Source organism: Bemisia tabaci, chromosome 3 (assembly GCF_918797505.1).
Source record: "Bemisia tabaci chromosome 3, PGI_BMITA_v3".
In the NCBI taxonomy this organism is placed as follows: domain Eukaryota; kingdom Metazoa; phylum Arthropoda; class Insecta; order Hemiptera; family Aleyrodidae; genus Bemisia; species Bemisia tabaci.
Genome location: NC_092795.1, coordinates 36,070,708 through 36,085,811, shown reverse-complemented (window position 1 = coordinate 36,085,811; position 15,104 = coordinate 36,070,708). Strand labels below are relative to the sequence as shown.

Sequence of the window (15,104 nt, the reverse complement as noted above, 5' to 3'; positions counted from 1 at the left end):
GCTGGTCCTTTTTTGCTAAATAACGAAACTTCAGTGTCATATAAAGAAGCACAGCGCGAAAAAGATTCTTAAGGCAATGAAATTGATTCACAGGGAGAAAACGAGCACGGGGTTGATGAATGATATGGATGTTCCCAATTATTTTGTGGTAGTACCCCAATACATTAAGTTATTAACCCTATACAAGAATCCCTATAAGATTTTAGGAGGTTTTATTTCACAGAAAAACACGTCTTAAAAAGCTGACCTCTTTATTGTTCCTTATATACGAATAAGACACAAGTAGATTCCGTATCTGAGAATTAGTACAGAATATATATCAGAATAGTGTACAATTAGTTGTCAACACAGAAAAAAACAAGATAGTCGTCACAACCAGACGCCTATCCTTTTTTCCGTGAGATCCTGGATAAATCCATCCTTTATCGGCACAAAACAGAGAACGAAGCCTAAATCTGACCAATCACATAACTCTATTCCGCCGTGCGAAGGAAGGACGCTGTATGAACATTCGAGAGTTCCCGAATTTTCCTTGATAAAACATGTATTTTTGACGACAATCATCTACATTTTTCTTTGAAATGTTCAGATATTTTAGATCAAATTGCGCACGAAATTGTCTGACAATTATCAAAAAAAAATTTCTCAATTTTCTCTGGAAATTCGGTCTTTATCGAAGGAAATTTGGCAACGTCTAAAGGCTCATACGGCGTTCTTCATTAGCACGGCAGTGTTCTCCTTAATCTTGTCTTACCCACTGGAAAAAAACACATTGGATCTAGAGTCCAGACTCTTAAAAACATCGACAAGAAAAAATACTCTTGATTCAATCGGATTTTTGCTTAAATCAAGAACCAAGCCTCTTAATTTGAGCGGATTTCCTTTTGATTCAAGCAAAAATCTGATTGAATCAAGAGTATTTTTTCTTGTCAATGTTTTCAAGAGTCTGGACTCTAGTTCCAAAGTGTTTTTTTCTCCAGTGCCCGGTTGACAAACATGAATTTCAACAACCAGGCTGCAGGGCAGATTTGACCCTCGAGATGTTTGATCGTTCACTGTTTGATGAATTCCTGCGTCCAGTAAGGACCCGAGCCGCCGCTGGCATATCCAACTCCAATTTGATCGACCCTGGGGCTGAGGATGTTCCTCCTGTGTCCGGGGCTGTTCATCCACGCTTTCATGACGGCCGTCGGAGAGGCGATCCCCATGGCGATGTTCTCACCGACGAGGAAGAACTTGATCCCGGCCTTCCGCACCATGTTCCCGAAAGTCCCGAACCGCGGCGAGACGTGCTGGAAGTACTTGTTGTCGCGCATGTCTTTCGACTTGGCCTCGGCAACTTTCGAAAGTCGGAGGTTCTCGCGGAGAGGTTTCAAACCGCGCTTCCGGCGTTCCCCGTTCACGAGTCCCACGATTCGTTCTGCCATCACCCGAGCGGTCCCAACCGGCCTCTTCTTCGGCTGCTTCCTCTTCCTTGGAGCTCGCTGTTTCGCCCTTCTGCGGCGGGGTTGTGCCACCTCACGGCGGGGTCGTGCGATCCGACGTTTGATATTTTGGCCCAATACCACATGGCCCAATCGGTTCGGATTTTGGATGGCTTCGAGCGCGTTTTCCCAGACCCCTTGGAGCATGTCGCCTAATTGGACGTTGACGGGTGGCACACGATACTGCGCACGGTTGAATGTAATGCCTGCAAGCTGCATGTTGTTTTCGAATAGGAAAGCATCGGTCGAGGCAACGATGAAGAGGGTGACGATTGTAGGAACAGCGGGCAGCGCCAGAAGTGATGCTCTCGTCAAGTGCATTCTGTTGAGAAGTGAAGTTGGCAAGCTTGTATTGACCTGTAGAAATGAAACAAAAATATGTTTTACGCTTTTATTTTAGTTGTTTTGTTAAATTCCTATGTTTTATTTTTCCTAGAGGGCCTATATAGGGTGAGTTCGGACACGTATAGTAGTATGGAGCTCTTAAGGCCCAACAGGGGAGCCAACCTTCTAACACGAAAAATGTCACTACCGATCTTCAGATTCTAATATCAAACCAAGATGGCCAAGATTATACATGAACGAGCGTCCTGCCGTCCTTTCGCAATTTGTGCGGAAATCAAGTTAAATGTGTGATTTACAAACGACAGGTCGTAGCAATGTTGTAACGAATAATTCTTGACAATTTAATCTCACAGGTTGGCTGCCCCTAAGGACCCCAAAAGCTTAATGGCCCAACCTCAACGTTACCGACTTTTCCGTACTCTCTCTTTAATTTTTCCCCCTTCGCTTGTCAACTAACCCGTATGATCAAACGCTTTCCTAGCCTATACATCTTAGTTTTTTGTGGAATGTTATTAATTCGCGTAAAGCATGTATTTATCATGATAATAAAAATACAGAAATGGTTCGCCAAAGATGCATATTTCATTTCCTTACTGATATGTTACTGTCTTTTTTGTATCAACATTGTTCTCTAAAATGTAACCTGAAATTATAGCTAGATATTTGAATCGTGTCCACGAAATGTAATGCTCTGAAGACGGGGTGAGTCTCGAGTTACATTATTATTTACAAATAAAAAATAAAATATGCATCTTTGGCTAACCATCTCTGCACACTGGAAAAAAAAACACATTGGATTTAGAGTCCAGACTTTTAAAAACATCGACAAGAAAAAGTACTCTTGATTCTATCAGAATCTAGCTTAAATCAAGAACCAAGCCTCTGAACTTAAGCGGATTTCGTTTTGATTCAAGCAAAAATCCGATTGAATCAAGAGTGTTTTTACTTCTCAATGTTTTCAAGAGTATGGACTCTAGATCCAATGTGTTTTTTTTTTTTTTCCAGTGCATTTTTAAAAGTCACTTCGCAAGTTTTCGTTTGCTAACTGGTTCGTTCTTACTAATAAAATTGCATCAATTGCTATAATAACTCAAATAGAGGTGCATCACTGCTAATTTTTTAAGTATGTTATTTCACGCTGGAAATACAAGTCTCTTGAAACTAGAGTCCATGCTCTTGAAAAATTTGACACGAAAAAGTAATCTTGATTTGATTGGACTTTCTTGAATCGAGAGCAGTCTATTAAATTAAGCGGATTTCCTTTCGATTCAAGCAAAAATCGAATGAGTCTATTGCACGCAAGAGATACAACCAACTAAATAGACTTTCTCAAAAAAAAAAATCGCTCAAAAATCACGTTGGTACATCAAAAATTCTGAAATCTACCCCTTATCGCGCAATCTACGTAGTTTGTAACGCGCTTCTTCACATTTAGCGTGTATGCGGGCAGTTTTTCTTGGTGGCCGGCAGTTAAGTTTTTCCGGAGAGAGACCTAACCTATAAATAAACAGACAATCTCACGAACTATTATGAACTCCTTTTGCGTAAGATTCCAATTGATTTAAATCTTTTGTTTTTGCAAAATTAACAAAGAATTAAAAAGGAAACAAACGCTTTAAAACGATTGACATCTTAAGATAGAAAAAGTTAGTGCAAGCGTTTGTTTACCCAGATCAGTTCTCATTCCCCTGCCTGTGCAAACCTGGTCGGCGGTAACTGCGGACTGCCCGCCGACGCGGGAAACTTGAAAAAGTAGACCACGCACAGATTGCGCACTTAAAGGAGTGGATTCCAAATTTTTTTGGTGCCCAACATGATTTTCGTGCGATTTTAAAGTTGAGAGTAAGTTTATTCTGCTGTATCTCGCGCGCGAATTATATGCGTCACTTTATCTTACGTCATTATTCCTCTATTGATAATGAAGCCCCATTTATACACTTTCAGCTTTGACCGCAGTGTCATTCATTCTTTACTTTCATCGAGAGTTCAAGCCTTCTGTGCTTTGTTTACATCGTATGTTTTGATTGCAGTGATCCCTGTTTCGTGAATAAATCTTTTTTAAAGTTTATTTTTCGGGACTCGTATTTTATTGGCGCAGTCGGGCAAGGATCTGCTTAGATACGTGTTCGCCGTTTCAACGAATCTCGTGTCGTTCGTTTCAACGATTTAAAGCAGTTTTCGAACATTTCGCATCGCCTTTCGCTACCGCTTGAGACGACGCAACCCGGTTTCAACTCCTCACCGTTCTGGCGTAAACAGAGAAGAAGTTGCAGTGTTTTCAGCCACTGAAAGGAAGATCAGATTCCCTCATTACCCGCTATAGTGTGACATCAAGTGAAGCAGCCATCTTCAGATCAAATGTGGATCGCACGATTTGTTGTCTACCGTGAGTGTAATTGCATAGTCTGACTATTCCACTGAAACCCCCTTTCTTTCTTTTTTGAAATTATTTGAATTTTATATTTTTATTGAATTGAATTTTTCTTATTTCTATATTTCTTTTGAATTTTATTGTTGTGTACTTATATTTTATGTTTAAATCCAGTAGATTAGATCATATAACAATGCCACAGGAACAATTAGCTATGAATCAGACTATTCAGGATATGCATGCAATGATAACTGAACTGAGTAATAAAATTCAAAATCTCGAAGCTGAAAAATTTCAAAATCGACAGCAATGCCCTTATGAAAAAACCATGATTAATTTTTTGAGTACTATTCCGGAATTTGATGGTAATTGTCCGCAAACATTGCCTAATTTTATTCGTACTTGTGATGAAGCTGTAACGTTATTTTGGAATAATGAATACCAATTACAAAATAGGATTATGATGAATAAATTTATCAGCAAATTAAAAGGTTCTGCTGCTGAAATGATAGCCTATCGTGAATTCATCACTTGGGATTCGTTAAAGAAATTTTTACTAGAATTTTATGGTGATAGAGAAAATGCCGCTACTTTAATGTTTCGTAGTGCTAATGTTAAACAAACCCCTCAGGAATCAGCAACTACATTTTTGAATAAAATTATTTCCACAGCTAATAAAGCCCTCAACCATTTACAAACGTATGATTCAGAAATGACAGCTAAAGAGTTGCTTGAAAATTATTTTTTGCATTTATCATTGGAAAATATTAAAGAACCACTGGCTTCGCATCTGAAGGCCCGTGATCCAAAAACATTAGGAGAAGTACAAAATCTTTTATGCAATGTATTTCCTCAATATGACGCGAAATTTCATACGAATGAAACTCCTACGACATCGAAAGAATCCCCACGGTTTCCTAATCCTACACGATTCCAGAAACCTTTTATTAAGTCGAACTTCCAGAATCAGCCAAGTCCACAATCTCAAAATCAAAATTTCCCAACACCCTCCAGAAAACCTAACCTTCCGAATAATGATCCAATTCCCATGTCTGGTGTTAGTCGACCCTTTTTTCGGAATAACCAGTTTAACCTTTCAGACCAACCTGTAGAAGACCCTTTCGAAATCAATGAAATACCCCCAGAAAACGATTTTGTTGAAGAAATTATACTGTACAAGGAGAAGTCAATGATGAACCTGAAAATTTTTCGCGTACTAATCTCGGTGAAACTAATATGAAACAAACTTGTGTAGAAAAATCTGAATTGCCTTTTATTGTTATCCCTGAATGGAGAAACGCACAAATTCTGATTGATACAGGTGCCACAACCTCATTTTTAAATCCAGATATTGCAAGGTCCCTTTTCTCTCGCTATATTCGTCCGGATTCGCATATTGTTTTTTCAGCTCATGGAAATTCAAAAATTACAGAATGTACCTATGCAAAAATTCCTGCATGTTTTAACAAAAATGGTTTCTTTAAATTTGGTATCTATAAATTTCATAATTATTTTGATGGTGTGATTGGAAATGATATTCTCCGTAAACATGTTGAACGGATTGATTTTTCAAAAAATCAACTCGTTACTGCCAATAGCCGCATTCCATTTCTTTACCATGCTACCCGTCCGAATATGAATTTTTTGAATACTTTTGAAGTCCCTGCTCATTCCGAAATTGTTGCTCAACTCCAAGTAAAACCGACCCTTGAAAAAGAAATCCTTTTGCCTCATATAAAAATCTCAGAAAAAGTAGAAATTCTCCCTGGTATCTCAAAAGTACAAAATAATCTTGCAAACTGTTTGATTACTAATAATTCCGATGAAAATATTACGTTGTGTTATAAACGGCCCGTAGACTCAAAACCCATTTCTTCCTTTGAAATTCCAAATCAGAGCTCTAAGTCACAGATAAGGCGTAGAAAAAAATTCAATAAAACGAGATTAGCCCGTGAGATAAATTCCTCTCAAACGCAACCAGCGTTCAATTCCTCTCTCCTCCGTCTCGAACATATGAACTCGGAAGAAAAAGAAATGGTCATTAATGTAACGACTGAATTTCAAGATGTGTTTTATATTGAAGGACAGCCACTTCCCACGTCCACCGCATTCTCTCACGAAATTAAAACTACTGACGACATTCCTGTGCACACAAAAACGTATCGCTATCCTTATGTGCATCGCGAAGAAGTCCATAAGCAAATTACAAAAATGCTAAATGACGGCGTAATTAGACCCTCTTATTCCCCTTGGTCGTCCCCGATTTGGATAGTCCCAAAAAAATTAGACGCGTCCGGTCAGAAAAAATGGCGAATTGTAATTGACTATCGTAGATAAAACTATCGCTGGCAGGTATCCCCTGCCAATTATCTCTGATCTGCTCGATAAACTCGGGAAATGCAAATATTACACCACTCTTGATCTCGCTTCCGGTTTCCACCAACTCCCCATGCATCCAAATTCCATACAGAAGACAACATTTAATGTAGAAAACGGACACTACGAATTTCTTAAGATGCCGTTTGGATTAAAAAATGCCCCTAGTACCTTTCAACGTGCTATGGATATTGTACTACGAGGTCTCCAGAATGATTTTTGCTTGGTTTATCTTGATGATATTATTATTTTCTCCTCATCCCTTGAAGAACATAAACGACATTTGCGCGCAGTTTTTGAAAGACTTCGGCAATTTAATCTCAAAGTTCAGCTTGATAAGAGTGAATTCCTTCGAACATCAGTCGAATATTTAGGTCATATTGTGTCCCCTGATGGAGTTCGCCCTAATCCAACGAAAATAGAAGCCATCCAGAAAGAGCCATTTGACAAACATTATCATAATTCCAAGTCAACTCAAATCATTCTCGAAGAAGCCGATACTTTTGAATTTTCACTTACTCGCCTTTTTGCAGAAACCAGCGTCCCTAAGACACGCTTTCATATTAAAACCCCCTTTACTCTCGCAAAAGAAAAATTGCTAGATTTCATAAAAACTCATTGTGCTCCTAAAGCAAAATACGGAATTTTCTGTCCCAGTGTTAACTTGATAAAAATCTTCAACGAAATCCTTCGTGAACATTTCACATTAGTTCCACAAATCTCTTGCCACTCACAATTCCGTGAAGATATTGAGAATAAAGATGAACAAATTCGTATCGTAAAACAATATCATAATGAGATAGCAAACCATCGTGGTATCAACGAGACAGAGTTAACATTACAAAAACGCTATTATTGGCCTAATATGCGTGAGCTCATATCACAGATAATTAATAACTGCGTAACTTGTAATGAGATGAAATACGATCGAAATCCGATTCAGTTAGAGCTTCAACTCACGCCAACGCCGCGAAAACCATTGGAAATAGTCCACATAGACGTATTTACTGTTGAAAAAACGAGTTATCTCTCAGTCGTTGATTCCTTTACAAAATTTGCACACCTGTTCTTACTCCAGTCAAAAAATGCCTGTTCCATTGCTGACAAATTGTTTGAATTTTTCTCTCTTTTCGGTATACCTGAGCAAATAGTTTGTGATTCTGGTTCTGAATTTCAGAATAAACTTCTAGATAGCCTCTTTACGTGGTATCGCATTAAAATGCATCCCACTAGCGTTAATCATCCACAAAGTAACGCAATTGTAGAAAGATTTCATTCCACAATAATAGAACATCTCCGTAGTCTCAGAAAAAAATTTCCAACAGACCCAATCAGTAGTCTTATAAATTATGCACTAGTAGCCTATAATAACTCTGTACATTCCGCAACCAAAGTTACCCCATTTGAACTTTTGCGTGGTCACCTTGATACTCGCCCACCTAACCAAATTTCTCCAGCTTCAACTCCTGAAGAATATTTGCAAACGCATCGTGTAAAAACTATTGAACTTTTTGATAAAATTCATATGCAACTCATGAAACAAAAAGAACAATACATAGGAAAAGCCAATAGCAAGAAACGTAGACAGAAACAAGCGGAACTTGCTTCTGAAGTTTTCCATAAAAATCCGCATGATAGAAATAAAACAGCCCCACAATTTAAGAAAACCAAGAAAATAAGTGACGACCCCTTGCAAGTTCAAAAAGGAAAAATAAAAGTAAAAATCCACCCAAATGAGGTTAAACCAAAGACATAAAGACGGAGTGCTCGTATCTAAAAGCACGGGGAAAAAGTGAAGCCTGGTTTGGCGCTGGGTGCTTGTGTGAGTGTGTAAATGAGCGCGGGAATCCACGGCGGCAAACGGAAATTTGATTTGAACTTGTCCTCTTAATTTTTCCATATTTCTTCTTCGAAACGTATTTTAAATGCCTAAAACGAATATATTAAGAAAGTTGGGACTGCGTCCTATTATATTACACCTACTCTTGCTTGGTAATAGGCAGTAATCTCAGATAAAGTTAGTTTTTCTTCGGCTCATGGTGGTTCTGCAGGTTCAAACAGGTCATTACAGTTCTAGATGACCGTTACTCCCAAATGAAATTAATCGGTCGACGACGGACCAAAGCTAACCTAAAGTTAAAGAAATATGAGTGGGTAAGTGAATTTGGGCAAAAATCAACCTAGAATACTTTGTTTCCGCAATTATTTTATTCAGTTCCCGCCCTACATTTGAATTCAAACTTGTCCCGATTTCGCCGCCAATCCTCTAGCCAATAGTAGAGGTGGTTGAAAAGAAGCTTCATTTTTTGCTTTTAGCCCTCCGTCTTTATGTCTTTGGGTTAAACGTCCTAAAAATATTTTGCTCCATGATTTAAAATTTCAAAAGATCACATCCCATCCGGAAAGGAAAAAATCAAAGAATTAGTCACTCCAGTCACTTCTGTGAACATTCATATTATCTAAAGTTGAAAAGGAAATTACTTTACTCATTGTCAGTGCTTCTATCAGATTGTTACTGACTTAGAAACTTCTCTTTTATTCTGTACTAATAATCATTTCTGAATTTCGAAAAAGCAGATGCTTAAAAAACAAGATTAACACTACCCTATGTTATTTCAATTCCTATCACTAGTGACATCTTGTATGATTGCTTTTTCTTTATTATCTCTCCCTACGATTGTAAAGTCAGACTATGTAACCGCACATTTCCTGAACGACGATATTTTCTCTCCAAATTAATCACACCAAATCTCGGAACTTAATCTAATCTCAAGTGTTCACAGATGCGCCGTTCTCCACTGGAATATTCATCAACTCAACAACTCTTGGACGCCAATGAAACCTGCCTGAATACCATGCATTTACGCCACTTGAAACGAACTTTGTAAATCTTGCTCTTGCAAATCTCAGCTTGACAGATTTAATATTCAATAGTTATTCTGCATATATGCCATTACCAATTATTCCATTTATCATGTATTTAATCCCTAGGCATAGTGTTGATTTTTTCAAATGACCACCTTTAAAACTCAGTTAGTCCCATTCACAAATAGAATGTTACCCCTTTGAGTTTTCACTAGGAAGGGAGGAATTATATGCGTCACTTTATCTTACGTCATTATTCCTCTATTGATAATGAAGCCCCATATATACACTTTCAGCTTTGACCGCAGTGTCATTCATTCTTTACTTTCATCGAGAGTTCAAGCCTTCTGTGCTTTGTTTACATCGTATGTTTTGATTGCAGTGATCCCTGTTTCGTGAATAAATCTTTTTTAAAGTTTATTTTTCGGGACTTGTATTTTATTCGCGCGACTGACCTATTGAATCGAGGGCATCTTTTCTTATCGATTTTTTAAGAGTCTGGCCTCGGGATCCGGGTGACTCTTTTCCCCTGTGTATACTAAAATAAGGTGGTGCGATTATTGAGGATTTAGTATTTATATGAATACTTACAGCAAATGAAGGTATAATCTGCTTCGAAGATAATTAGATTCGCTGATGATTCTGCTCAACAAAACTCTCACCAGTAAGTTGTCAAAAGTACACTATGAGTGAGAGAGTGCAGTTTTTTCAGTTCAGTTGATAGGTTCATGAAATTGTGAAAATATAATTACAGTCACGTGGTTTTCAAATATCACTTTTAATAGACACATCGTATTTACACATGAACGATTTATGAAAGTTACGTTTCTTTAATTTTTTATGAATATTTATCACCAAACACTGTGTAATAAAGAAAAAGATATCGAGCAGAGAATTGTTAGTCTTCGTTAAAATTTAATTTCCTGTATGATCGCGTACTCTCGTCTGGCGGCACACTATGATTTTTCGAAGCGAAGAGCAATACTGAGCTTATTGAGCCCCATGTCAAACTCAGGGTTGCCACGTGCATCCGGCGTAATTGGATTCACAAACCTCGAACTCTCCAACCTCTGCCTGAGTAATCTATCAAGGAAGAATTCCGCATATGCAAGGGTTCTCTCACCGTTCCAGCCCCTCGAGTCTTGCATAATACGGGAATTTCCGCGCGTCTGACAATTTGGAAGGTCAAAGTATGGTGTGACATCGAAGATACAATCCAACATTCATCTCCAATTTAACGCTGTGTGTACGTAACAATTTCGTGGGCGATAGACTGGTTCAGTAGCCGTGTCATTCGGTATAATATCAAACCCTTGGTTCAATTGTAAACAAACCCAGAATCTTGTTTCTGATTTGCGCTCATTTGCGCCCTTTGCACCATGCACTGGAAAAAAAAACACATTGGATCTAGAGTCCAGATTCTTAAAAACATCGACAAGGAAAAGTACTCTTGATTCAATCAGAATCTAGCTTAAATTAAGAACCAAGCCTCTTAATTCAAGCGGATTTCGTTTTAATTCAAGCAAAAGTCCGATTGAATCAAGAGGATTTTTTCTCGTCAGTGTTTTCATGAGTCTGGACTCCGGAGCCAATGTTTTTTTTTTTTCTTTTTTTTCTTTTTTTCCCCAGTGTGGTGGTAAAATGCGTCTAAGTGTTTCTTAAAATCGGAAGTTCTCGTAGGTATTTAATGAGTCTTTAATTGATTTATGATTATGACCGGTCAATGACTAAATTTTATTCAGTTAACACAATTGACTCATGAAGAATTTGCACACGAGGTCATGTTAGTTTGTTTTGGTTTGAATCATGAGTTCGATATTAAATCGAATGATGCAGCCACCTATTCGGTTTATCTATAAGCGTCCTCTTGCGCTTGATGGGCTTCTATTTCGGATTATCGTCTTCGCTTGGACAGGGTGTCTAATAGTCCGGAAAGTGCAGAGATTTTTAAGGGCGGTTCAGTAGCACTGTAAAAGTGTGGAAATTCCGCAAGAAGGTCCGGAATTTTTTCCCTCATAACTCGTGTTTTTTTTTAAAGCCTGGAAGATTGCAACTTTGCTCTGTGCTGTCAGTTAATCTTCTAGCCACCCACGACATTTTATGTCTTTCCCTGCACGTTAATTCTTAGAGTAGTAAGTGCCTGGGATATTGTTCGTGTCAAAGGCGTCGTCTTTTTAGAGGGAAATTATCGCATTCGATACTGATATCGAAACTGCATTCGAATGCGGCATTTTTCCTCTGGCAAAACCACACCTTTATTACGTTGAATTTGTTTGTCAAAATTGGTAAGAGAATTCTTTAGTCTCCTGAAAACAGAATTGCAATCTGAATAGTTGAGAAAAATGACGAGTAGCTGAAAAAATGGAACCAGTTGATGCGATACATTGCATGTCGTTCTGACACAATGACAAAAATATGGCGGCCCTAGAATCACCTTAATCATCCAAAAGACTCCTAGAAATCGTTTTGATGATTAAAAATTGACGAATTTTATTCTCAAATACAGCATACGGGCCTTTTCCATTTTCATTTTACACAAGAGAGCCGTCCGTGCCACCTTCTGTATGATTTCTTGTATTTGTTTTATTTTGGACAAAAACAAATTTGAGGCTCTAAATTTGCAGAAAAGAGCACCAATTTACTCAATGAGCACAGCTTACTGGCGAAATATACCCCTTACTGCTATTCCGTCAATTTTTGTAATAAGCATTTACGGCTTCCTCATGGGTCTCGATTTTTCATGTATACTCCGCATTTCGCCGGTTTAGTTAGATTAGTGAACTCGTCTGAAATAGATTAGACAAATTACGAAGGAAACTGGATTTCGAACATTCGAACATTTCGACTCTCCTGATCACACGGCAGAGTATAGTGATGACTTTCGTAGTCGCTACCTCATAAAAGTCCATGAAGAAATTTGAATCCTCGAAAGTTCAAGCTTCCCCCTTCGTCGCCAAGGTGTTAAGAAAGTCCGTTTATGTCTCAGCATGGTTGGGTAAAGTTGATGTTTTCCTATCAATGTATGCTTGATAAGTCATGTTCGTCATTGATATTGTCAAAATGAGTGAATGCAATACCGTATATATGTACAACGCAACAGCACAACAAAGCAATGTTGCATGTGTTGCAGCTCATGTTTTTAACAAAGCAATGATAATCAAATCAACATTAAGTCACTGGTCTAATTTTATATTATTTAAATCACTGTATTCTCATTCAAAGAGGTTAGCTTAAATCGATTTCGCTCGCTTGTCATAGGTTTACTGCTTGCAGCGACGCTGTCCAGGTGGAGATTTGGATTTGTACTGTAACATCAATGGGTACATTCTTATGTAGATGTTTGATTTAGCTTCTCTTTTTCATAGAACAATAAGTCTTTCTTAACTTTATTTTCCAAAAGTTTTTAGAGCAGCGGCAGTTTTAGCTTCCTACTTGCCCTTCCTTAATTTGTTTCATCTGTTTGTGTTCACGTCGAATACAGTGAAACCCAGTCATAACGGAACCCTCCCACCCCGCAGCGGAAAATCGCTCTGAATAGAGATGTATTTTCCTCGGCTTTTTTATGGCAATTGTATGAAAATGGACATGCCCTCACCGGAATCCTGCTTTTGAAGGAAACATTCCTCTGCCCCTTCCGATATGACCAGTTACCAATCGCTGCTGTAATTCGAAAATTTTACAGATCATTGGACAGTCTATATAGGTGACACCCCGCCACACTGGAAAAAAAGAATCATAAATTTGCCGCCAATAAGTATTTTTTCTTAAATCAAGAATTTTGCTGGTTAATATAAGCTACTTTTTTGCTTGACCCAAGCATTTATTCTTCTTGAATCAAGCAAAATTCAGCTGAAAGCAAGATAAAGAAAATTCTTGGCGGCAAATTCAAGAATTATCATGCTTGATCCAAGCTACTTTTGCATACTACTACATATAGCTACTTTCAGTGCATCAATGTAAATTTATTTACAAGCTGATCCCAGTTCGATTCCATCCCGAAACCGTGCTATTCGTAACTTTCCCAACGAAATAGGAGCCTCAAATTCATTGCGTCAAAGTGTAAAGGCGCAAAGTTGCTCTAGAAACGGCAATAGCACTGGCCCCTAAAAAATTGCAGGATATGTGCTATTTCCACTCGAGCACTCCCAACTCACATCGGAATCCACATTTACGTATGAAGTCGATTTCTTACCGGATCAAATATATTTGCCGTAACTTCCTGATCCCAAACCCGTTTTTTTTTCGAGCTTTTTTCGAGAGGTTGTTGCGTGGTATGTGAGTGACAATCTCAACCTAGCTTGTATAGCACTGACTGCGTCACACATTACGCAGAAAATGAACCAAATGGAGGAGGAACCTTCAATGTGGCTGCCTTTAAAATCCTTTCCGCCCTATTCTATCAAATATCACTCAACAGTGGAAGTTCATCATTATATCGGAGGCTCAAAACACGTATCTATATGTAATATACTTTATAAAACACGCGTCGGGAACAAAATGCAACAGACAGTGAGTTTTACATCCACGTTCTTTTCTACCCCTAGTAGCAAAAATACGAATAAAATACTCTTTCAAGATACGGTATTTATCTGTATCAAAATACATATTTTATACTTTGAAAATAGATATTTTATCTCGTATTTAATGTATGATAAAATATGGTATTTTTTCCAGTATTTCCAGGGTTTAAAATACTGTATATAGGTATCATATTTATACCGTATTTGGATATGACATTTATACAGTATTAATACTGTATTTACACATAACTTATTAATGGTCGAAAAAATTTCTCGCACTCACTTGCGCGATAAATTTACATTGCGAATGCGTTTCGTCGGTTTTCCCCTCGGCATCCTCAGCGCGACCCCGCGTGGAGTTGCGCTGTGGATGCAGGAGGGAGAGCAGGCGAAACGGATCCGCAATATAAATTTATCGCGCGAGTAAGTACCAAAAATTTTTTCGATCAGTTTCTTGTGCAAGTCTCAAAAATATTTTTATTCAGTATTAATGGTGTATTCATACGGAGTGTCTACAGACTTGGAAGAAAAATTTCCCTGACTTTTCCAAATTTTCCCTGACCATATTGATCAATATTCCCTGATTTTGTACATCGACAATTCGACACGTAGAGCTGAAAATGAACAATTTTTGTGTATGTGCACTATTTTTTAAATTAGTTTCACCGAAACTGATAAAAGCATGTGAACCTTTTCCCCTTCAGTATCTATCACTCAATCATCTAAAATTCCAAATCGTACTTGAAACTTACATTTACGAAACTATTACATGCTCATAACAAATTCAGTCCTGCAGCCTGGTGGTAGGTTGTGTGAATGCACTCTTTTCAAACTTTTCCGGTCTTTTTGATAAAATTCTCAGAATTTTCCCGGTTTTCCAGACCTGTAGACACCCTGTCTTATTTGAATTTTTATTAGGCGTAAGTCGCCATACCCCACATAAAGCAACACATCTGGACTGAGACATTTCAGTAACCTGTCAACATATCATTTTTACACATTATTGCTAGAATAATGAAAATGAATTTATCTTTCTTGACGAAAACAGTAATTTTCAGGCTAAAATACCAAACTTTTCATAGATTGAGAGTGAAGTGTTGACCTGGTAACAGAAATGTTGCGATCCAGTCAAGTCGATTTGTG

The 15,104-nt window shown here is 38.0% G+C and overlaps 2 protein-coding genes across 2 annotated transcripts in view; one reads left to right on the top strand and one right to left on the bottom strand.

The window, feature by feature from the left end:
- Positions 1 to 15,104, top strand: part of MCU (mitochondrial calcium uniporter) — a 389,493-nt gene that overhangs the window by 210,985 nt on the left and 163,404 nt on the right. The window lies entirely within an intron of this gene.
- Positions 958 to 10,822, bottom strand: LOC109043362 (uncharacterized). Its single transcript, XM_019060553.2, has 2 exons — positions 10,033 to 10,822; positions 958 to 1,841 (listed from the first exon to the last, which is right to left on the bottom strand). Exon 2 carries the CDS (start codon positions 1,803 to 1,805, stop codon positions 1,053 to 1,055), a length of 753 nt encoding a protein of 250 aa, XP_018916098.2. The 5' UTR covers positions 1,806 to 1,841; positions 10,033 to 10,822; the 3' UTR covers positions 958 to 1,052.

What these genes read in the sequence shown, in the direction of transcription:
- LOC109043362 (XM_019060553.2), bottom strand. Translation starts at nt 1,805, where the DNA reads ATGCACTTGACGAGAGCATCACTTCTGGCGCTGCCCGCTGTTCCTACA.